Source organism: Urocampus carinirostris, chromosome 14, assembly GCF_059441175.1.
Source record: "Urocampus carinirostris isolate Australia breed hairy pipefish chromosome 14, RoL_Ucar_1.0, whole genome shotgun sequence".
In the NCBI taxonomy this organism is placed as follows: domain Eukaryota; kingdom Metazoa; phylum Chordata; class Actinopteri; order Syngnathiformes; family Syngnathidae; genus Urocampus; species Urocampus carinirostris.
This window is the reverse complement of record NC_142362.1, coordinates 36,516,504-36,541,706: the sequence shown is the minus strand read 5'-3', so window position 1 is coordinate 36,541,706 and position 25,203 is coordinate 36,516,504. Positions and strand designations below refer to the sequence as shown.

The 25,203-nt window shown below is 39.4% G+C and overlaps 1 protein-coding gene across 1 annotated transcript in view; it reads left to right on the top strand.

Annotated features, from left to right (window-relative positions):
* The window catches only part of kalrna (kalirin RhoGEF kinase a), a 222,388-nt gene that overhangs the window by 181,414 nt on the left and 15,771 nt on the right, over positions 1-25,203 (top strand). Inside the window, exons 45-58 of the mRNA XM_088352822.1 lie at positions 3,655-3,773; positions 3,847-3,913; positions 4,687-4,790; positions 6,178-6,247; positions 6,329-6,415; positions 6,535-6,627; positions 7,681-7,731; positions 7,817-7,894; positions 9,472-9,657; positions 11,152-11,323; positions 11,406-11,614; positions 13,719-14,008; positions 18,804-18,969; positions 23,960-24,022. Coding sequence (XP_088208948.1) covers positions 3,655-3,773; positions 3,847-3,913; positions 4,687-4,790; positions 6,178-6,247; positions 6,329-6,415; positions 6,535-6,627; positions 7,681-7,731; positions 7,817-7,894; positions 9,472-9,657; positions 11,152-11,323; positions 11,406-11,614; positions 13,719-14,008; positions 18,804-18,969; positions 23,960-24,022 — 1,755 coding nt within the window. The remainder of the gene's footprint in view (positions 1-3,654; positions 3,774-3,846; positions 3,914-4,686; positions 4,791-6,177; positions 6,248-6,328; positions 6,416-6,534; positions 6,628-7,680; positions 7,732-7,816; positions 7,895-9,471; positions 9,658-11,151; positions 11,324-11,405; positions 11,615-13,718; positions 14,009-18,803; positions 18,970-23,959; positions 24,023-25,203) is intronic.

Genomic DNA, 25,203 nt, shown 5'->3' with positions numbered 1-25,203 from the left:
TAAAAGAAGATAAAAATAATTTGGATGTATATGAACACAAAATACTTTCACAAGAAAGTGTGGACATGTACCTACCATCGTAAGTCCCTATACCTACCTTCCCACTAGCGTCATAACTTTCTATACATAGTAACCTCATTACTCCCTATACCTAGTTCCCTACCTACCTCGTTAGTCCTTCCCTACTTACCCACCTGCTTCATTACTCTCTATACCTACTACCTCATTACTGCCTTTGTCTACTGACTGCCTCATTACACCCTGTACCTACCTAACTACCAATTTACTCCCGTACTTCTTATACCCGGGGTCTCCAACCTTTTCAAGCTGAGATCTACTTTTTGTTACTAATCCCGATACTCCCTTTTAGATGTAAGATCCCGACAGGGCTCGGTCCGGGCTTAAAATGTGAATTATTAAGTCGGGCCGGTCGGGCTTATTACCAAACTATTAGTTTTACTCAAAATCACTATATCCAAAGAAATGTTCCTCCTCTGTGTTGGCAGTGGCGATTCTAGGGTCTAGTGGAGCAAGCAGAAATTCCTTGGGGGCCCCTCACCACCGCCTGACCCCCACACACAACAGAATTTCACAAGGACAAACTCTGGGCCTTTGTCATTTAAATAAAGAACCAACAAATTGGATGGTCATGACAGGATGAAGGTCTCAACTGTGTAGTGGAGGTAGATGTTGGATAACTGTCATCAGCTGGCAAAGAAGGGACATCATTGCTTACCGTTTCTTTAGGCACTAATGTAAGAAACTTCAGCAATGATCCTAAAATAAGCGTATCTAGAAGGAAAATAGGCTATGAATGGTTAATAGGCTGTATTTGTTTCATCCATTACATGGGTTTGATATTTTCACATTTTGTAATAATTCTTGAAAAAGACAATTCAATGTTTATCGTAGACTAAACCACTTATACAGTTTTCACAAATGATTTGATGCTATAAAATCTGCACAGGTTGATGATTTATGAACATATGCACAGCTTGAAATGCAGCTGCAAAATAATAAATACAGATTATTGGCCTTACTGTTACAGATTTGCTGATGACAGCTTTCACTTCACCAACCAACTAATAACGTGCCACGTTTAAAAACATTAATTACGTTTTCTGGTTCGACTATATTATTGGTTTTAAATGGCAATCATAACGCCACAACATCTTGTTTTACAACATCATGAGTATCTTGTATTACCCTAAATGGGCTTTTTCTTTAATTAAAAGTACTATTGTATTGTAACCTACTTAATAATATAGAAAAAGCTTTTGATGTAAAAAAAAACATAATGAATAAAGTATGGTCACGCTATTGTTAGCGTGAGTGAAACTAGACTAGCACTATTTGCACTACATAATTCATTATCAACGATAGGGGAAAAATACTATTGATCTCTGTTTATTATTATATTGCTACCACCATCTTGCTTTATTTTCTCCTCTTCTTCTTTTTTTCATTCCCAAAACGATAGTTTCTCAACCTAATGAAGGTCTCAAAACGCAATTTTCAATTATTCTCTTAACTTCTCCATCAACTGCAATGCAAATTTTGACTCTTTGTCGCCACCTAGTGGGGGCTCCAAGCAACTGCCTGGTTTGCCTAGTGTTGGGTCAAAAGACGCGTGACTTCGTCCTTCCATCTGCCTCACGTCAGATGTCATTTCTGCTTCTTGCCAATCGCTTACAAGCTTTACAAACTTTCTTTCTGCTTTGTGGCCAAATCTTTCACTGTGTTCAGCTTGTAATATGCAGAATCTGATTTTCTTTTCGGTGCCATTTTGTTGAGTTTCACTTTAGTTTGCTGCATGTCCCCGAGATGCGCACTTCAGCATTAAACAGTTCATTTTAGAGCTGCACTCGCTGTGCACACTTGATTTTAGGGACTCCGCCCCAAGTAAATCCTAAACTGCGTAGATTAGCCGAAAGGCACATTTTGGCACTGAAGTGCGCACAGCCGAAGTAAAGCTTCGTGTTTATTTTGACGGCAAATTAAAGCATCGGGTACATATTGGGGCTGATTTTTATAGGCCCGATCTTACCTCTACTCCCTTTACCTCCCCTGTGAATCTAGAGATTCTAGGGCCTAGACCCACTTACCTAATTACTCCCCATACCTACCTGCCTTCCTCCCACACATACGGACGGACAAACTACACACACTCATCCCCGCCTATTTGCTCATCAACCTGTCATGCACGTTTTTGGAATGCGGGAGAAAACTGGAGTGGTAAGAAAAACCCCACAAGGACAAAATGTAAACTCTCTGGCATTAAACCTTAAACCTCTCAACTGTAAGGCATGGGTATGGTAACTGGGTAGCAGGTCTATGTTACCCAGTTAGCCACATTGGATTTAGCATTCAATGTAAGTTACATTTCACTTTGCAAAAATAATCACTGGCTGATAATTATTTTGCATTAGGGAAAAGTTATACAGTGGAACCTCGGTTCTCGACCATAATCCGTTCCATTTCTTTGTACGATCACCGAAGTCCTTTTTTCCCATTAAAAGTAATGTAAATTTGTTTTAATCCGTTCCAACACCCTAAATGTTTACCACAAAAGTAAACATGAAGCTAACCCAGGCTAATCGTACGTTCGAGTTAGCGTAATCTTCCGTACGAAAGATTACGCTAACATGAACGTGTAAAAATAAAAAAATCAGGTAGTTTACACGTCATTTAGCACCCGGGTCTCCACAACAAGTGGTGAACAGTTAAAGGATAAAGAAAAGAATTATGAGTAGGATTTCTTACCTTGGCGGTTGTCTGCAGAAGCCATGCTGTATTCCTGAAAGAAGGGAAACTCGCACACCTTCTTCATATTTTGCTATTATTTCTTTCTTAAATGCAATATTTGTAGGCACTACCCCTCTTTTTTCACCTGTAGCAACTTTGCTGCTTGCACCAACCTTCTTCCGAGGCATAATTAGGAGTTAAAACACTCCCTTCACCACTTTTGAAAAACGAAAGCAGAGAAGGAGTGCGCGTTGCTGTGACAACAGTTCTTCACGAGGGGTGTGGGCAATCTACACTCGTACGCCGCTCAGCATCGCCCCTAGCGTACCGGCGTTCGAACTCCGATGTTTTGAACGAAAAGCGAAGCAAGAATTTCTGGAAATTTTGGGTCGAGAACCTATTTGTTCGAACTGAGAGGCGTTCGAAAACCGAGGTTCCACTGTACTACTTTAACCTAAAATTAAATGAGGACTTCATCACACCTCACATTCAAAATGTTTGCCTTATTTTGATACCAGCTCGGTAGCCTAGATGGTAGGGCGCCCGCTTTGAGACTGGGAGGTCGCTGGTTCGCGCCTCGGCCGAGTCATACCTAAGACTTACAACATTGGTACTCATTGCCTCCCTGCTTGGCGCTCAGCATTAAGGGGTGGAATGGGGGGTTTGCTCACCTAATGACTAAAAATGGCTGCGCCCTGTTTGGCTGCGGCTGCATCGGCTTCGCTACAGTTTAACTGTACGGGTCAGGTGTATCGACATTTCGTTCTGTGTGCATTGTTACATAGAATGACAATACAAGGAAATTATTATTATAATATTATTATTATAACCACAAACAATTTTAAAGGCTAATTTATTCTCTGTGTATATTTCCTGTTTCTCTATAGATTATTTTTTATTTTGTTACAGAACTTAGAGCCAGGCGAGCACCCGGTCTTTTCCCCACTCTCCACAAAGGAACAAAGTACTCCAGTCCAGCCCCGGAACCCTGAGCTTGATCAGAGAGCCAAAGCCATGAGGTCGCGAATGTGAGTCTCCCACCTAAGCTCACACTACCAAACATGTTCTTCGCATGTTCATGAATTTTTAACTGTCACTCAGGTTCGTTCTTAATGAGCTCATACAGACGGAGAAGGACTACGTCAAAATCCTGGGCATTGTGGTTGAGGTGATTGCAAACAATTTTTAGTTTAATTACGTTAGGTTTTTAGAAATGATGTTGGTCTTTCCATATCACATCCGTTGGGGGGTAAACCAAGTCAATTTTGGTCAGGTGACTGTGTGTAAAAATTCACCACTAAAGGTTGCTGTGTACAGTGATGTACGGTTAGGTTCATTTCTGGTGAGGCACAGACAGATCTCCAAATGGATGAACCTACTGTACAGATTATTCATCAATTTATTGACAACATGGAAAAAAATAACATTTAAAATGTTACCATCTTACCTTTACCTATAGATTAAGTCTATGTGCCGCTGCTTTTTAATAAAGGCCAAGCTAGGTGACAAAAATTTCCGAATGGCTGCACTTAAAATGCTTTTAGCTTAATAGTACTACTTTTTCTACTGATTTGCCCCTAGGGCGGGTACCAAATCAGAATAACTGGTTGTGGTCTCACTATGCCCCTTGACACAGGGCATGCAGTTGAGACAAGTACCGGACAAGTACAGATACCGGGAAATTATAGCGTACTTTCCGAAATTAGACAACACTGCCACCTTTTTTGAAGGCCGTCCCAAATGTGAACTCACAAAGTAAGGGAGAAAAGCCTCATTTAGCAATACAACCTCATTTGGTTTCAACTAGGTCTCACAAAGGCTAATTAGGTTAAGATTGTGATCAATGATAAGATAATTAACAACTAAAGCTTTGGAAGCATCTAATATTCAGAAGCACAAACGTCAAAATCTTTTATGGCATGATCTCTGTTGCCCTTGCAGGGTTTTATGAAGAGGATAGAAGAAAAAGGCGTCCCTGATGACATGAAAGGAAAAGAGAAAATTGTCTTTGGTAACATCCATCAGATATTCGACTGGCACAGAGAGTAAGTTCCTGTTGTGTCCTGGGAAATTCTGGACTACAAGCCGCTACTTTTTTCTTTTTCTATTTTTTTGCTTTATTTTAAATACTGTGGATTTAAATATGGGGCAGCTTATTTTTTTCTTTCTCATTGCAGCACCGGGAAAAACGGCGAATTGTTTTTTCAACAGCACATCTGCTCTGAATAGAAAACACCGTTGTAAAGTCTGGAAACTTTTATGACACCCATTGAGAGAGAAACTAGTCCCCATTTTTGCCAACATTATTCAAATATTGCATAACAGAATTAAAATGAAAGGTTTGACAGAAATGTCTTCAATATTTACAACGTACTCACGATATCAGACATGTTACCTCAGCAAACTGCTCCTCCTATTTTAAGCAATAATAAACCTTATGAACGCAATAGGCCATCTTTTTACACACAGCAAGACAAACTATGTAGAATATAAATAAAGATATTTAGTGTATACAAGTTGATTTTTTTTTACCAAATAAACAACAAAAACAATTATTTTAGCATCTTGGTTAGTTCTCTCCCCATTCTCAGTAGTTTTAGTTTTGCTCATTATATGTAGTGATGGGGCCAAAATGGGCAAGATGAGATGAAAAGCTTGGGTTTTTTGTCTGCTTGTTCGTGTTGTTTTTCCAGTACAAAAATTGTTGAACAACGTAAACAATTTGAAATAATCCCAAACTGTATAAATTGACTGGTATGTCCATTTTTTTCACTCTCAAATCCATCCATTATCTGTACCGCTTATCCTCAGTAGGGTCGCGGGGGTGCTGGAGCCCATCCCAGCTATCTTCGGGCAGTGGGCAGGGGACACCCTGAACTGCTTGCCAGCCAGTCATAGGGCACACTCTCAAATCAAGCCTTCAATTTATACCTGCGAATAAAACAGTAGTTGATGTAATCCATCAAAAATGCTACATTCCTCTTTCCAGTGCAATTATGTTGAAGTTTCATTTAATCCTTTAAGAATGACAAGAAGTAAATTCAGTTTCGGTCATTACTGTGGCTACCATCAATGACAACTACAGACACTATCTTCCATTGTGAATTTCCCTGCGGGGATGAATAAAGTTATCTATCTATCTATCTATCTATCTATCTATCTATCTATCTATCTATCTATCTATCTATCTATCTATCTATCTATCTATCATTATAATGTTGCTCTGGCGTTGTCATCTAGAAATATATTGCTCACATTTTACGCGTCACAGCTCTTGTTCTAATTTTTTTCAGGCGCATTGGTAAATATGTGATTGTCTTTGTAATCGCCAACTTGAATGGTCACATCTAATCGGGTGTGCTCTGTAGTCCAGAATGTATGTTTATTACTGGCTTCTAGCCATTGTATAACAATACTATTCTGTGCTGGCAGCTTTTTTGTGGTAGAGCTGGAGAAATGTCTCGATGACCACGAGCATCTCCCCGAACTCTTTATCAAACACGTAAGTGGCGAAGACAAGGAAGTCCGCTTCCTTTGTGAGATTTACCGAGCATGTTTTTACATTGCTGTTTTTATTCCATAGGAGAGAAGACTGCACATGTATGTAATCTACTGTCAAAACAAACCCAAGTCTGAGTTTATCGTCGCAGAATATGACAATTATTTTGATGTAAGTTACTATTCGTAGTCTGCCTTACAAGTCTCAAGTTTTTTACAGTCTTTGTTTGTATAGAAAAGTATTTGATCTCCTCAGGTTGATTTGACTTTTTTCCCACTTCTCCTCTGCAGGGAGTCCAGCAGGACATTCAATCCCGGTTGACCATTAGCGATGTCCTCATCAAACCAATCCAAAGAATCACCCAATACAAGCTGCTACTAAAAGTATGTGTTCCCTATAGCAATTTTTACACTCATGCCAGGACTAACAGGCTCAGAGGCAATTTCTTAGCCAAGGTCATCACCACCCTAAAAAGCACACATAAATGTAAAAATATATACAGACGCTGCCCAACCTACGAACGAGTTACGGACGATCGTTCATAAGTTGAATTATTTCGTAAGTTGCTTCAGTGCTATATTTTGTATGTTTATGGTTTATTTAATTGTGTTTAAGGCTTGTATAAGTAACCTGTATTGTTTTGTACTAAAATGCTCTGTAAAGATAAACAAAGTGAGATTTTACTTACTTTTGGAACCTGTGCTTCAAGAGGTCCTCCTCCGTGGTAAAAAGGGGCCGAAAAAGAGCGTTCCAACCATTTTCACAAACGCATCAAGCTTCCTTATTCCACTTTTGTTTCAAAAGAAACGTCTCGCCTCTTCCTGACACTTTACATTAACCATATTGAAAGGATGCACAAGATACTAAACAATAAAAACATCAAAGTTTTACAGTACACGTTGTTATGATTACACACGAACCAGGAAGTATAGGCCGGATTTCTTCTTCCTGTGGATGCTGGGTGGATGCTGGGTGACCTCTCACAGCGCGACGTGGCTGAAGGAAGCACTATAGTACAGTCCTCTACTCGAAAATGGTGTACACAATACAAAATCTAACTTACAGCTATGTCCGGATATTTTTCGACATCCCGAAAAAAATTATGTAATCTGCCGGAATCCGTAAATCGAACATACGTAAATCGGGAGGTGTCTGTGTCCACGACTTATTTGGGATTTTTCTTTTGTCATTGCTAAATGTTTTTTGTTGCTGCTAAATGCACCATTCTTTAATTGCACAATTATTACAACTTAGGCCAGTCTTCAAGCACTCCTTCAAAAATATTTTGGACTATTTATCCTGACGGTCTCATATCTTATTTTTCTCTTTACATGTTTAGTGCCATGTCAAATCTCTTTGTATACAATGTTTCACAACATGATGTCAATAACAATAAAGTCTGTTCTGTTCTATTCTAAACCACCATTTTTTTGTAGGATTTCCTAAAGTTCAGCTCGAAGGCAGGAATGGACTGTGAACGAATTGAGGTAAAAAAAAAAATCTTGGTTGCCATTTAACACCTTCCTTAGCAACAGTACCTCTTAATGTCTGATTGTTGTTTTCCTCTTACAGCAAGCATTGGATCTGATGTCTCAGGTTCCCAAATTGTGTAACGACATGATGAACTTGGGCCGGCTACAAGGTTATGAGGTATACATTAAATTTATTGCAAACTCGAGGAATGGGTTCTAGGTCAAAACTCATTGTGTACGACTCAAAATATAGAGAGACAAACAAAATTAGTAACAATTCATTGGAAATATACAAGGGCGGCCCAGCGGCTGAGTGGTAAGCGCGTCTGCGGCACAGTTCTGAGCTCATGGTATCAAATCCAGCTACCAACCTTCCTGTGCTGAGTTTGCATGTTCTCCCGGAGCTTGTGTGGGTTTCCTCCGGGCACTCCGGTTTCCTCCTACATTCCCAAAAAACATGCATGTCAGGTTAATTGGCCGGTCCAAATTGTCCCTAGGTGTGAATGAGTGAGTTGTCTGTCTCTGTGTGCTGGAAACCAGTTCAGGGTTTCCACTGCCCGAAAATGGCTGGGATGGGCTCCAGTACCCCCGCCACCCTACTGAGGATAAACGGTGCAGATAATGGATGGGTGGAAATATTGAGAAATATATTTTCCTATTGTTAATGCTTTTCAACTTTAAGTCTATAAAGCGTGAAACTTACATTGTGTCACAATTACGCACAATAGCCACTACTTTGTACTGCTGTCCGTGTGGTTTTGAACAAGAAAAACTGAATTGTGTCATTTTGATGGCGGGTAATAAAAACCACTTTCGATATGAAAATTGTGCTCATTTATGCTACCAAGTTTTTTTTTTTCTAATCTGAAATTTGGAGCCCATCCCAGCAATCATCGGGCAGTGGGCAGGGGACACCCTGAACTGGTTGCCAGCCAATCGCAGGGCACACAGGGACAGACAATTTGCTCGCTCATTCACACCTAGGGACAATTTGGACCGGCCAATCCAGCTGAAATGCATGTCTTTGGAATGTGGGAGGAAACCGGAGTGCCCGGAGGAAACCCACGCAAGCAAGGGGAGAACATACATACTCCGCACAGGAAGTCTGGTAGCTGGATTTGAACCCACACAGGTGGTTCCCAAGACCTTAGAACTGTGCCGCACACGCGCTAACTACTGCGCCGCCGTGCTGCCCCATTAAAATACTATTTTCACTATTTTGCAGTGCTCTACATAAATACAGGTCACAATGTTTGTTGTTAAAAGCAATCTTGAAAAATGTTTGCTTTCAAGATAATGTAAAATAACTGGGTTGTTTGAGACAACCACCATAGGTTTGTAATTAACAAAGACACCAGTCATGTTTATCACAACCCAAATTAAAAAGGGTCTTTTTGTTTGAACCCCGTGGAATGTTGTTAAGAACAATGTAAAAAAATGGGTTGGTTACAGAACAAAATATTTGAATAATTTAAACTCCTCCTCCCCCAAAAATATGTATGATTTTTTTTTTTTTTTTAACCAAAAATATTGGATCGTTATGTAAACTAGATCACTTAATCCAGATAGCGGATTGGTCTCTTCAAAACAAATTTTGGGTTGCTTTCCTCTTAATTGTTTTTAAAGTGCAGGATGAGACTCGACTCATTACCTGCTATAAACACTTATGTACTTCGAAGATATGTTTTAACTGGGATGTTCATATATAAGATAAGAATTAAACAAGAATTGATGACGAGTGCTTTTTGTGCCCAGGGCAAGTTAACCAATCAGGGCAAGCTGCTGCAGCAAGAGACTTTCTTCGTGACAGAGCCTGACACCAGCGTCTTGTCACGCTCGAAAGAACGGCGGGTTTTTCTCTTCGAGCAGATCGTCATCTTCAGCGAGCTCCTCAGAAAAGGCTCGTCCACGCCCGGATACCAGTTCAAAAAGAGCATCAAGGTATACGCGATGCTGACGCAACTCCCACGCCAAATGAGTACAACTGTTGAAAAAGTCAGGACAAAAACCAAGGGCTCCAGTTTGGCTGTATCATTGGTTGGGACCGAATCATACTCTAACCCCCTCCAAAACCCATCGACACAACTGCAAGAAATTATATACCGTATATATTTGCATAAAAGCCAACATCGGATATAAGACGACACCTTAAAACTGCTGTAAAACAACTACTGTAAATTCCAGACTATAGAGTGCACCTAATTATAAGCCGCACCTACCACTTTTTGGGTGATCTGCCACTTTTGTTTTTACACAAGCCGCACCCATGTATTGGCCGCGCGCGCCCGCACATGACACAATCACAAGCTTAATCCAGACCAGGCTGTAAAGTCCACAATTGTAACAAAATGGATAGTACACAATCCCAGTACCATAGTTAACATCATAAACGGAAAATGATACCCGTAATTAATGTATGATGCAGACTTGTAGAGTCCGGGTCCCGTTGAAAGTAATCCAAGGAAACAAAATGTATATTTCCAAAGTTAAGGGTGGGAAAAATATATATCCACTATTGTCCGTTGGACAACAGACAGATCTACCGGTAACTCAGCTTTAGCCTATTTCCCATCAGCCCGCTTTTGCTCCGCCCCTTCTTTTTGATTCTTTCGTAGAACACTTAACAGAATAAATCTCTAAAATAAATACATTACAAAAATATACAGTTGCTAATACATATTATACATGGTTACACATATTTACGAAGAAAGACGGTACACCGAGAGAGTTTTCAAAGCTTTAATAATAATAATATAACTTTCATCCCAAACCGTGCCTTTGAAAGGTACCAACACGCTAGTAGGATCATGCTCGCAATGTATCAGACGTGCCTGTTAAAAAAAAGGCATCCTGAAATTGTGAAAGTCATGGTAGATTGTCCTCAACTTCCTCCTCATAACTATCGCCAGCAAGGACGTCTTCCTCATTGTCGGATCGTACCTTAACTTCACAGACAACGTATGCTTAAACTTAGAGGCCGCAGTCTTTCTTGGCGCACATATTCTACTGGTCTTAATCTTACCTTTTATACTCCAGCGCCGCTGGTGGCCGTTAGAAAAATTCCATAAATTGGCCGCTTCTCTGAATAAGCCGCAGGGCTGAACATTAGGGAAAAAAGTAGCGGCTTATAGTCCGGACTTTACGGTACTGACCTTAGGAGACAGTGAACCCTTTTCAAATGCTTTGGGCTTCAAATCACTCGAAGATCTCAATGTTTAGGTACTGTTTATGTTTTGATTCAGTGTTCCTACTTTTCGCCTTGGGTCCAATTTCCAATGATGTATCTTTTCTCAATTGTCTGATATAGTTTTAATTCATACCAAACTTTATTGCCACTTTCATGTTGTCTTTTTTCTCCCTGCATGGTTAATTTTTACAAATGAATAGTAGTGTGTTTAAGTAGCAATTCATCATTCTACATGGTCTTCCCATTAGGTCTCCTATTTGGGGCTGGAGGAGAGCGTGGACAACGACCCATGCAAGTTTGTTCTGTCATGTCGCGGCTCGTCGGAGCAATTCACCCTGCAGGCCGTCAACGTTGACGTCAAACAGGTCTGGGTTGGACATATCAAGGCCCTGCTTGATGCGCAGAGCACCTTCCTTTCCGGTGAGATCCTAATGCTCGCCTTCACATTATCCCTCCATTTTTTTAAAAATCATTATTCTTTGCTTTCTGTCCTTCAACACAGCATTAGTGTCTCCCATCGAATATCAGCAAAAGCGTGGTGGCAGTTCATCCCTCACTAGAAATCGCTCGTCCGCCAGCAATCGCTCAACCACACCCTCTCACAGTCGACCTTCGTCAGCCGCTGGCCTTGGTGAGAAGGACGGCGAGAGAGGGCGGAGCCAGCTGACTACATCGACCTCCAATGGCAGCACATCGTGCTTTGACCCCAGGGTGAGTTTTACCTCTCACATTTTGTTTCTTAAAGTAGAAGTCAAAACTAAGAATTTATATCCCCTAATCATAATTTCTTGTATGGGGCACCATCTGTCTAAAGTTTAGACAGAACCGGGATGTTCATATATAAGATAAGAATTAAACAAGACTCTAAACCATAGTTGGGCCGCATGTCCTGCATCATATTAGAGGTTTATTTTTTCTTCTTTAACTAAAGTTATACAAATTATCAGCTGACAGGATCTTGTTCAAGGCCCTGGTAATTGTCATCACCTGTATTGGAGCATTGAAACCTCAAATGTCATGCAGGACAGGCGGCCCTTGAGGACCGGAGTGCCCACCTCTGATCTTAACACGGAACTTAATATTCCAGGGTTGCAAGAGCTAATCGATAAAATCAATGAAAATCGATGATTAAAAGCTTCGGCAACTCTTCAGATCATCGATTCGTTTTATCAAGTGATTCAAGTGATTTTTTTTTCAAGTACGTTAAGAGACGTTATAAAAATGTTATGTTACATTTTTTTAGATCCAATTATTGAACATTGCATCATTCACAAAAAAGATTGACATGAAAGGTTTAACTTTGCGGTGTTTGACTGAAGTTAACCATTTTCAAGGGAACAGACAGTGCTGCAAAAATGCAGAAAAAAAAATCTGAAAATAAGTAAATAAAATAAAATAAAAAGACATGTTTAACTTTACTGAAGAGGCAAATCTTTGGCATTTATCATTTTCATATTGGGAATGTTTATCATATTCCAAAATTTAACCCCCCCCCAAAAAAAATTGTTGACAACATTTTGAAAAGTGGGTTTGTTTACATTTTTGGCATATTTGTTGTGGATAAATAACATTTCTACACATAAATTTAAATGTGTTGCCTTTCGTTTTGTATGATAAGTTAAAAAAATTTCTTACATATTTACAGGTGTATAGCATATATTTGTATGTAAGTTAATTGACAAACTCTTGTATTTTTTATTTTTTTTAGATTACAGAATATGTTGTTTAATGTGTTTTTCAGTCCAAAACTTCAATATTTGAAAAAAGAGGAAATTAGAAATGACTTTAAGAGATCCGGTTACTTGATTAATCGAAAACATAATCGACTGATTCATTGATTATGAAATTAATCGTTAGTCTCAGTCCTTTAATATTCATACAATATTTTGCTCATGATTTGCAAAAACAAAATTACTTGTGGGTAGATGGGCAGATAGGTAGGTTAGTAGGGTAGGGAGGGTCACTTTAAACATATAATCCGATACAGTTACTAGTTACATGTTGATAAATGCAATCAGTGACGTAATCGGAATACTATGATATTGCAGTCATGTAACTTGATTAGTTTCAATTGCTTTCGGATTACTCCAATACCAAATATTCTATATAATATTATCGCAGTATTCCACGTAGTTTGTCTTGTTGAGAGGTAAGTGATCGAAAGACTGTTAATGATTTGTAAGCACTCACTGTATACTCAAAATTAAAGTTACTGTAACTTTAAATAAACATACACATACACAAAAAATACAACACTATGTTTTTACGTTTAATAGTTTGTATGCGCACACTGAAACCAGCTGATGCTGTCGGTAAGTGGTCACAAGCGAAGAGCGGGCACGAGCGGTGAGCAGTCTAGAGCAGTCTCTAGTGGTAGCCTCTGGGACTGCTAGTGACCTGGATTTTACTTTGTATAGCGTTAGATTTTTTTGTTCGAAGTAAAACTCATATATTGAAATTCTCGTGTTTAGAGGTGCTCGTGTAAAGCCGTACCGCTGTATACCCTATTTGTAAAGAGAATAAATCACTAAAATAAATGAGCCGGGATAAATTAACAATGCTTTTAATGTAACTGACTTGAGGCTGTGTAATACCCCCACGTTTGTATATGATATCTGAAAGATTTTGATATTCTTCCTCCTCTTTCTCATGATCCCGACCTCCTCCCAAACCCCCTCAGAGCGACATCAATAATGGCATCCCGGCTGTTGTCCAGCCCTCATAGATTGACCCTGTAACCTTGTCCTCCTTTTCTTTCATTTCCAATCCACCCCCGCCCGAACTCCAACCCTGGTCTTGTCCTCGTCTCGGTCAGGAGGCGGACGACAGTGGCTGCTGCAACGGCGCTTCGTCCACAATGCGCGTGGCGCAAGACTATTCGGCCCTCAAGGAGAACGAGATCTGCGTGACTCAAGGCGAGACAGTGCAGATCCTGGCCACCAATCAGCAAAACATGTACCTGGTTTACCGGGCCGCCGACAGCCAATCACCCGCCGCTGAGGGCTGGGTGCCGGGCCATGTCCTGGCCCCCACCCACAAGCCCTTAAAAGACTCCTCCTCCGCTATGTCCTTCTCTGCGGCGGTGGCCGACTCCAACAAAATCAAGTAAGTGGTAGCGGGTGTCGTCTACCCTGCAGACCTCTGATGGGATCGGATGGCCTACCTTTTACGAGTTCCCTTGCTGGCGTCACGTTGCCCACGGTGACACTTTTTTTGAGTTGCTGACTGCCGACAAACTCAAGCTAGTCTGGATAGAATCTCGTAATTAGCCCGGAATGTGGAGATTAAAAACCGGACTTATTTCAGTTCCTAACATGCTGTTTTTTATCCTTTTGTTGTCCTTTATTGCAGTGGTTCTCAACTGGTCTGATTTTAGGACTCACAAATCCGTCCTAATGACAAGCTACGACCCAAAATCGAGAAAGAAAATACACTTCTCAAATGTATCAAATGAAAGGATTGTGCAGATATAGTAGAATATATTCACTTTTTCTCCCCAAAACATAATGACCAGCAAAACCAAAACGATTTCAAGTGTGGTACATGCTCTCGTATACGCCTAAACGGCATGTAAGCGACCCCATAAAAATATCCACATAGTAAAATATATATATATATATATATATATATATATATATATATATATATATATATATATATATACCACAGCCATATCCCCCTAGTGGGAGGTGGCTAGAGTCATTTCAGACTCTTTTTGGGAGATTGATTCAGAGGAGGGGATTCCCAGCCCCCTCGCTCAACCCAACTGAGGTGTTGGGAGTCATTAGGTGACCAAACCCCCCAATTCCAACCCCTAATGCTGAACGCCAAGCAGGGAGGCAACGGGTACCAATGTTTAAGTCTTAGGTATGACTCGGCCGAGGCTTGAACCACAACCTCCCAGTCTCGGGGTGGGCGCCATACCCCCAAGACCACCGAGCTGGTCAAAATAAATATGTACCGAAAATATGAATAAAGAGTGAACCTAAACATTGATGATTATTTATTTATGTAAATAATAAAGACTAATATGCTGGTAAAAAGCTGAAAATATCACATTTTTAAACCATTTGCCAAACCTTCAAGCAGCACTTAAATGTCGAACAATCATAAACCATTTACATATTTCGCATTTATTTATTTATTTTCCACTTTTCTTTATCTTCTTTATTTTCTTGGGACCCTTTATTATAGGCAGACAAAGTAAAAAAAAAACAGGAAAAGATCACAATCAAATGAGATGTGGTCCCTTTCATTCACAATTGAGACGGCGTTAATGACTAAACAGGAAGAAAAGATCGAGCAGGGCATTCTAGCCATCTATTATTAAGGAGTGTAATCCCCCCCCCCCCTTTTTTTTTCCTTCTTAGCGTTATTTTCCCAAGGCAAAAGCTTGTGACCCACTGAAAAACGGTCCGCGACCCACTAGTTGAGAAACACTGCTTTATTTTCTTCTGTTTGTTTTTCTTGTTTTTTTTTCTTCCTTTTGTACGAACTGGTTTCTCCAAAGTGGAGATTTCTGTTGTTGTCTTTTGGAATCTTTGAGATTTTTTGTGTTAACCTCTGATGTTGCCCTATTATGATTATTATTATTTTTATTTGAGTACAAAGTTGAATCCTGTTTTTCTCCGTGTTGATTTTATTGTTTATTGTTGTCTGTAGTCCACTGTATGAAAATGTCTCGATTGAGGCTCTGGAGCATTCCTGTCTATAAGAAAAATGAAAAGAAAAGAAAAACAATACGGAAAATCCTTTTTTTGCACTATTTAAGAAAAATATGAAGTCAAGCTGTGCAATATGTTTTTCGTCAACATGGGCCACGGACAGTAATGTTCTGTTCCTAGTCTCCAAGAAGAATCATTTTAACTGAATTTTAAATACTGTATGTAAACTAAAAGCTTTAGGGTGAATGTGAGCATGTGGTAGCAAAACAACCCAACGTGAAGGCAGAAGTTTGTTTTCTTCTGTTTCACTGAGGAAAAGGCCATGGGGCAGTTTGTAGTTTTTAGTAAATTGTAAATAAATTACAAGAGCCGACATGCAGCAAACATGACAAGTCTGTTACTTTTTATTGTCACCTTTATTATCTTTTCCGAGTATTTTACGTTTTTACTAACATGAACGGTTTGCAACTCCACTGAGTGAATTCATATGTTTTTGTGTCTATAAATAATTGTAAAGAAGTACGAGTCCTTCACCTATGATTAATTTTTTAGACATATATTTTTTTTCTTTTGATGAAACATAATTAAAAAAAAGGCTTTTATTAATATTTATCTATAGGAGTGTGAGATCAATGGATTTTGAACTTGCAAACAGAACAGGAGAGGACCCAAACCTCTGACAAGTAGTTACAACCTTTTCTAAAATCCCTCCCTGAGCCCTTTTTACATTAAATCTCATAGATTACAGAAGCAGATTCACCCCAAAGGGTGTGCAATCAAAGAACAGCAACATAATTGACCGAAAGTGACTTTGAGATTAACAGTTCATAATAGTCCAAACAACGAATAACAGTGAGGTATAAAAGTCAAAATAACCATCTGGCATCCAACGCAATCGCCATTGAAGGTCTCCAGTAGTAAAAACAAAATAAACTTTTCAAGATTTCAGATCCTTTTTCTTTTTTTTTTTTACCAAGTACAAAGCAATTGATACACACAATTTTTCCATAAAACGAAAACAGATTAATTTGAAAGAAGCACAAAATATAAATTTTCTTAAATTTGCATGCATTAATTTATTAGTTTAATTATTACTTCCTGTTTGTATATATATGTATATATATATATATATATATATATATATATAAAACTCCTTTTTACTCGAGATGACGTCGATACTGACTGAGAATATACGAAGGTTACAAAATAACAGCTATGGAGCTAGTAATAAAATCACAGAACGTAGCGGTTAAATGAATGGTCTTCCTTGTTATACATAAGTACAATAAAATTGTAGGGATTCCTCTTTCAGTACACAAAATTGATATAGAGGGACGCTGGCTAGCTGCACAGTAGCATCGGAAAAACTTAAGTTGAGCCATGTGTCTGTTGTAATTAAAATACAACCTTCCTGAATGTAGCAACAGGTCATCCATTTCATGGGTAATGAATCTGGAGTTGGTGAGATACAGGCTCCACGGGGGTGGTTTAAGAGAGTTGTTAGCATATCCGTAATAGTATGCCGGACCTGCAGCCTTGCTTGCTTGTATTGATGTGCAGTTTCTACATTGTGTAAAAAATACTCTTAAAAATCTGAAATGCTTTTTATACCTTTTGAAAAAATTGTTTTTAAAGTTTGGCAGCTCTGGATTGTAATATAAACTGTATTTTCATTTATACGAGCACCCCTAAACACAATAATTTCAGTATACGAGTTTTATTTGCAAGAAAAATCCTGCTATACGAAAACAATCCCAGTTCAAGAGCAGTGTCCAGAGGCTACCGCTAGAGATGGCTCGATAGCGTTTACCACTCTTGGCCGCTTACTGCCAGCATCAGCTGATCCAGTTCATTTTCATAACACTCTTACTGCCTATGATTGGGACTACCGATACCTTATTGTTTTGGCACTCATACCTGGTATGTTACCTTTATTTTTTTAATACTATCCACAATAATTATCTGTTATTATTAGCATATCCAAGACAAGACACTCAAACATGTTCTTGTTTATAACTTGAAGTGGCAAACCTATACCAAAATGGAAATTTTAATTAGAATATTGGAGCGGTTAAGTCACGCACAAAGACTTAGTCTTTCTTAAGTTTAAACTTCATTAGGCATTTAAAATTAGGCGAGAAGTCACCAATAGATTTTCAACTTGCAAGAAGGAGCCCAGAGGAGAGCTCTCTGATAAGAAAATTCTATCTGCTAAACCTTACCTCCAAGATTTTTATTTAAAAATGTCACAAAAAAAACGATCAGCCCTAAAGGGTGTGGGAAATTAAAGAACAGCAACATGATTGGCCAAAAGCAACAATGACTCAAAAGTCAAAACTACAGACTGTGAGTCCAAATAACGAACTGGCATCCATTGAAATGTTCTCTCCACTCATCCAATAGTAACAGACCTATCAGTCTTGCTTCAAAATAAAGCAGACTTAATACTATTCTCAAGTCAAGTTTTTTTGTTGTTGTTTGAATCAGAAAGATGTATCGGTTCTTTATTTTAAATCGGTAGGCGTTTTTAAGGTGAGAAGAGCAAAAATCTAACGCATAAATCTGTATTATTGGTGATTACAGACGCCTAGAAAACACTTGAGATCAATCTCATTTTGGCTATTTGGGCTGTAATCCGGATCATCTGTCACTGGAAGCAGACGTCATTGTAGATTGCTCATATTGTTGCTGTAATCTACATAGTCTGCCTTTCTGTGACCAGGTGCTGCATTGTGATTTTAGGTTTATTATCACTTAATAAGGAAGATTTGCAATCAGTAATAAGAGTAGCAAATGGTGGAGGTTGAAGGATATATTCAAGATGATACCAAATCACTTACTGTACACTAAAGAATAACGTTGCTGTAACTTTAAATGACCGTAAACACAAAGAGTTTCTACAACACAAGTTTTTGATTTTATTTGCCTGTAGTAGTTTGCATGTGCAAACCAGATCAGTTGATGCTGGCGGTAAGCAGTTAAGAGCGGTGAGCACTATCGAGCCAGCTCTAGCGGTAGCCTCTGGACACTGCTCTTGAACTGGATTTTTCTTCGTATAGCATGATTATTGTTGCAAATAAAACTTGTATACTGATATTATTGTGTTTAAGGCTGCCCGTACAAAGAGGTACAACTGTACTTATTTTTTTGTTTGTGTGTTCTTAAATTAACCTGCGCAACTCACTGTATCAAAAAGCATCTGGTCAGTTGACATGTTTTGTCCATGTACCGCGCAGGAAGTCTCTGTCGTGGAACACGCTACGTGCTAGAAAGCGTGCTGAAGCCAAGGAATTCTCGCCATTGGGGTTCAGAGGTCAGGAAAACGGCCTCCTGCGTAAGACAAAAGAAAGCACGCCCCCTTCTACGCTGCTCGCCTCCCCTGGTGCCAGGGCAAAGGGCAAAGTGAGTAACGGCGAGGTCGCTTGTCGCCTGCCTTACCCCTGGCACACTTTTCACAAAAAGTCAGGATATTCCCCTTTCAAGTCAAATTCAAGATGATGCTCCAATTATTAGGCGCATTTTAGTTTCATCCTGAATTTTTCTACCGAACGTAGGATATTTCTTGCTTTTTGTGAGTAATTTTGTGAGAGGTTTGATCCTAACACGTGCATGTTTGTGTGTTGTGACCCCTACAAAGACACACAGCTTTTTTTATACCCAATCCAATTTTATCCGCTCTGAACCAGGGAATACTGTTCTAATAACCTAATAATATAGTTTTTTTTAAGTTGGAGCCTCGTTGTGTTTATTTTCATAAAACAAGATTAATTTTATTGCATTTATTTTTTGGGATCTCTTTTTAGCATGTGGAGTAAGACATGGCTGGCTGTTGAGAATCATTGAATTGCAAAAATAGAGAGAGAGAGAGAGAGAGAGAGAGAATAAGAGAGATACAAAGACAGAGAGAGACTAACGTGGGTATAAGTAAAAGAATAGATGATGTACTAGGGATGTACAGTGCAGACATGGTGGCAGTGTTGGTAGCAGTATAATAGGTGAAAGTAACTGCACAAAATAATCAGTATCACTTAAAAGTAATCAAAAATGTTATTCCTATCGTAGACAGGACCTTATTAATCCGGTTACGAGCAGTCACAAGAATACACAAGAAGGGGGGCGGGTCACATTTTGTTGGGTCCGAGCAGATGTAGGGGTGCAAGGGAATGAGAGCATAGACAAGTTGGTAAAAAGGGCACTGGGAGCTAGTGTGGTTTAGATACATTAGTACAACACCCGCCAGAAACTAGTTCAGACCATTAAACATCTGTATGCCAATGCGACAGTGCGGTACTGATCAATGGTAACATAGGATTGAGGTTTAGAACCTCAGTCAATATGAGACAAGGCTGCATTCTCTCTACAACTGTATTTAACACCTGCCTAGAGATGATCATGACCAAAGCCCTGGACCAACATGAAGGTACAGTTAGCATTGGGAGACATAATGTCACTAACCTCTGTTTTGCTGATGTTATTGCTGGGCTGGCAGGAGAAGAACAGAAACTCAGAGATCAGGTCAATCGCTAGGACAAAGCATCAACCCAGTATAGAACGAAAATTGACACAGAAAAAATAAAAGTAATGACCAACATTCTCAAGGTATCACCAGAAACATCACCATCAACCACCAAGCGTTTGAACCAAAACTGAAATATCTTGGAGCTGTCCTATCAGAAGAGAGGTCAGAACCAGAAATCATGGCCATGACAGCTCTGACACAGCAGCATTTGCCAGACTTAAACCTAACTGGAGGGACGAGAACGATGCGATGCTTCAGAAAACATTTGGGCGTCAGTTACATAGTCAATGTGACAAACAAAACAGTGGCCAACACCATCAGATGGCACATTGTACCATACGAAGAACTGTTGTTATCTGTGCGCGGATTAAAACTGCAGTGGTATGGTCATGTCACAAGATGGTCAGGACTGGACAAAATTATTCTCCAGAAACCAGTCCAATGGGACAGGAGGCGAGGGAGACCGAAAAAGAACCAGGCCAACAACATCAAGAAATGGACTGGTGTCAACTTTGCCATGACTCAAAAACAGGCCAGGAGTCGTCATCATTGGAGAAAGCTGTCCACAATGTGTCTTCAGTGGTGCCCTGACAACCCAGGCAGTTGAGGGATCCGTGAACAGTCAAACTTTAGTAATGCTGAAACTATATGTGTAATGAGAGGAAGATTTAATCAGAAATAGCGGATCATGTGGCACGCAGAGCGCAGAGAACGACACCTGGATAAAAATTCAACCAAATGTTGCGAGCAAGAGTTGGCAAAAATAGAAGAGTGAAGACTGTGATGGGGCGGCACAGTGCGCAGCCCCACGGTGCAGAGGTTCAGGGTTTAAGTCCAGCTACCGCAGCCTCTCCGTGTGGGGTTTGCATGTTCTCACTGTGTTTACGTGGCTTTCCTTCGGGCACACCGGTTTCCTACCACATTCCAAAAACATGCATGTCAGGATAATTGGCCAGTCCAAATTGTCCCTAAGTGTGAATGAGTGAGTGAGTTGTCTGTCTCCGTGTGCCTGACGACTGGCAGCCCGAAGATAGCTGGAATGGGCTCCAGCACCCCCGTGACCCTACTGAGAATAAGCGGCGCAGATAATGGATGGATGGATGGATGGAAACTGTGATGACAAGGCTAAAGATTGTACACCCCTCCTGAAACAAAGGTATTGCTTGATAGCAGAGAAGTAAATTCTTGCTGTCAAATGTAATAATGTGATGACCCAAATAGTCAAATTAATATTACTGGAAAACTCATAAAAATGATGATACATGCAGTTACATAATCAAATATTCTAATAGAAGATAGCAAAAATCATATGAGAGTTCAAGATGGACACGTCAACAACAGAAAGCACACTGTGCATATTTCTGTGTTTGGTTAATTGTTAACAGGCCCAGATGAACCAAGTTTGCTTTTCTTAACTTAGTGCCTAATTGGATGATTCTTAGCAATTACATGTATGTGCGACTGTAAGGGCCTACGTACAGTGCATCCGGAAAGTATTCACAGCGCTTCACTTTTTCCACATTTTGTTATGTTACAGCCTCATTCCAAATTGTATTAATTGAATCTCTTATCTCCAAATTCTACACAAAATACTCCATTATGACAATGTGAAAAAGTTTTCTTTTTTTACTTTTTTGGAATTTATTACAAATAGAAAACTAAGAAATCACATTTACATAAGTATTCACAGCCTTTGCCATGAAGCTCAAAATTGAGCTCAGGTGCATCCTTTTTCCACTGATCATCGTTGAGATCTTTCATCCTTGGAGTCCACCTGCAGTAAATTCAGTTGATTGGACATGATTTGGAAAGGCACACACCTGTCTATATAAGGTCCCACAGTTGAGTGTGCATGTCAGAGCACAAACACCAAGCATGAAGTCAAAAGAACTGTCTGTAGACCTGCGAGACAGGATTGTATTGAGGCACAAATCTGGGGAAGGATACAGAAAAATTTCTGCTGCTTTGAAGGTCCCAATGAGCACAGTGGCCTCCATTATTCGTAAATGGAAGACATTTGGAACCACCAGGACTCTTCCTAGAGCTGGCCGGCCTTCTAAACTGAGCGATCGGGGAAGAAGGGCCTTAGTCAGGGAGGTGACCAAGAACCCGATGGTCACTCTGTCAGAGCTCCAGCGTTCCTCTATGGAGAGAGGAGAGCCTTCCAGAAGGACAACCATCTCTACAGCAATCCACCAATCAGGCCTGTATGGTAGAGTGGCCAGACGAAAGCCACTCCTTAGTAAAAGGAACATGGAAGCCCGTCTGGAATTTGCCAAAAAGCACCTGAATGACTCTCAGACCATGAGAAACAAAATTCTCTGGTCTGATGAGACAAAGATTGAACTCTTTGGTGTGAATGCCAGGCGCCATGTTTGGAGGAAACCAGGCACTGCTCATCACCAGGCCAATACCATCCCTACAGTGAAGCATGGTGGTGGCAGCATCATGCTGTGGGGATGTTTTTCAGCAGCAGGAACTGGCAGACTAGTCAGGATAGAAGGAAAAATGAATGCAGCAATATATAGAGATATCCTGGATGGACCTCAGGCTGGGGCGAAGGTTCATTTTTCAGCAGGACAACGACCCAAAGCACACAACCAAGATCTCAAAAGATTGGCTTCAGAACCACTCCGTGAATGTCCTGGAGTGGCCCAGCCAGAGTCCAGACTTGAATCCGATCGAACATCTCTGGAGAGATCTGAAAATGGCTGTGCACAAACGTCTCCCATCCAACCTGATATATCTGTACATTCAAGGAAACTGTGGGGGTCAGATGCATCGACATTTCGTTCTGTATACACATGTACTAGAATGACAATAAAGTAGATCTGAATCTGAATCTGAATCTGATTGAGCTTGAGACTTATTGCAAAGAAGAATGGGCAAAACTGCCTAAAGATAGGTGTGCTAAACTTGTGGGATCATATTCAAAAAGACTTGAGGCTGTATTTGCTGCCAAAGGTGGATCAACAAAGTATTAACCAAAGGCTGTGAATACTTATATAAATGTGATTTCTTAGTTTTCTATTTTTAATAAATTTAAAAAAAGTAAAAAAAAAAAAAAAAAAACTTTTCACATTGTCATAATGGAGTATTTTGTGTAGAATTTTGAGATAAGAGATTAAATTAATACAATTTAGAATGAGGCTGTAACAACAAAATGTGGAAAAAGTGAAGCGCTGTGAATACTTTCCGGATGCACTGTATGATCACATGAAAACAAAAAGAATACATTTCTATTAATTTTGTTATGTTACATGTTGTTTGCGCTCAAGTTACATGTTGGAACACTTGATCAAGCTTAGCCAAATGTTGCTATTGCATGATTAAGAAGTGGGTAGAACATTTCTTTCTTTATTATATATTAGTACAAAGGTTTTGATTTATTTTTTGTATTTAAATAAAGGTATCTGTTTTATGTTTTTGTCATTCTGCTTTACGACTCACTGATTTAGTGATTGTTTGATTTATTTATTTGTTATTTATTCATATGTTTCTGGACAAACACCAGTAAGTGCAAATGTGTATTTAATGAAAACATAAGCCTGTTGGTGAATTTATTGAATGCAATTAAACATAAAACATGAATAAAAACGTTTGTCACACAAAATGTCAAAGGTAAGTCTCAACAGTAGGCTATTCAAACTTTAAAAAACAGATTCTTCTCTCTTGATGCACTTTAAATTCAAATGACACAAATTCTTGGGATTCCTCACTTTTGCCCCTCTCCTGTTTTATTTTGCTCTTTGGCATTCCTACATTTCCTTTTTCTGCTGTTGCTGTCCCTTTAGGCCTTTCCCTTGCTCCTGCCATGCGTTTCAATAGTCGCATAATTGCATTTTCCACTCCTTCACCTTTTTCCCCTACCAGGAGATTCACACTTCAGATGAATCAGACTGTGACGATGGCCTTGACCCAAAAACTGGCATGGAGGTGCGCACGCATGTTGTTGTTTATCATGAACAGTGTTGGGCGCGTTACTGAAAAAAAGTAACCCGGTACAGTTACTAGTTACTTCTTCCAAAAAATAACTCCTTTAACCTCCAGATTAGTGGTTACAAATTGTCGTGCATATACTCGCGAAGAAGTAGACACCTTAAAACGGTTTTAACTCGTTACAATCCTGTAAAATTCGCCTAAAATCCTAATCTAACACATACTTAAAGTAAATTGAATGCTGTTCTTAAACCGTTTGAAGAATGTTTTTGGTCTCTTGAAAGTTTTGTCCTAAATTGGAATGATCACTGCAAGTGCAATTCACATTGAATAATCTAAGTTAGAACGTACAGAAATAGAAATGTTTTTTTCCTTTATATGCTTGCAAAAGACTGTAGCATGGGCATCATGCCTCCGGTGTTGGTGACGTTTGCATGTCTTATTAACTCATTATATATACTACTATACTACGATCTTTTTTTTATCACGCCAATCAATATGCCTTAATAAACACATAATACAGACTATGTCTGCGAAAAACGCATCAGATTCTGCAGGGTAGTCGAATTTAGGCACGACACAAATTGCCACATAAAAAAAATAGAAGAAAATATTTACACCAACCTTTGGATGTGGTAAACCATTCATATTCTCCACTTCTGGGTGCCTTTCCGAGAAATGTTTCTTTTTCTCGGCGCAAGGTGTTTTGTACAAATAATTGTACAAATAATAAGACCAAAATTAAGCACAATTTTACTGTAAATTCCGTGCTCGCGTTTGCCCCATTGATTTCACATTGGTTTGTTGTTCCTGAATTAGCACCTGCCCACCTCCCTCCCTTGCCCACCCCCCTCCCATGCCCACCATTTGCTACCGGTGAAACAAAACTAAATATGTACATATAAACTGACTTCTTAATTTCAGTATTTTATTTTATAGTTGTTAATTCAGCTTGGATGCCAATATATACAGTTAAAGAGAATATACGTACATGAGAAAAAAATCAGCGTATTTGTTCTTGAGATGGCGCCATCATAACTATTCTGTTGTATTTTGTAGGTAAATATAAACGGGGATTTTCACTATCGATTTAAGGGATGTACAGTATGTGTCAACATAGGTAAAACATGACTATTTAATGATCATAGGGCATTATACTCAATCATCTGCATTTATAA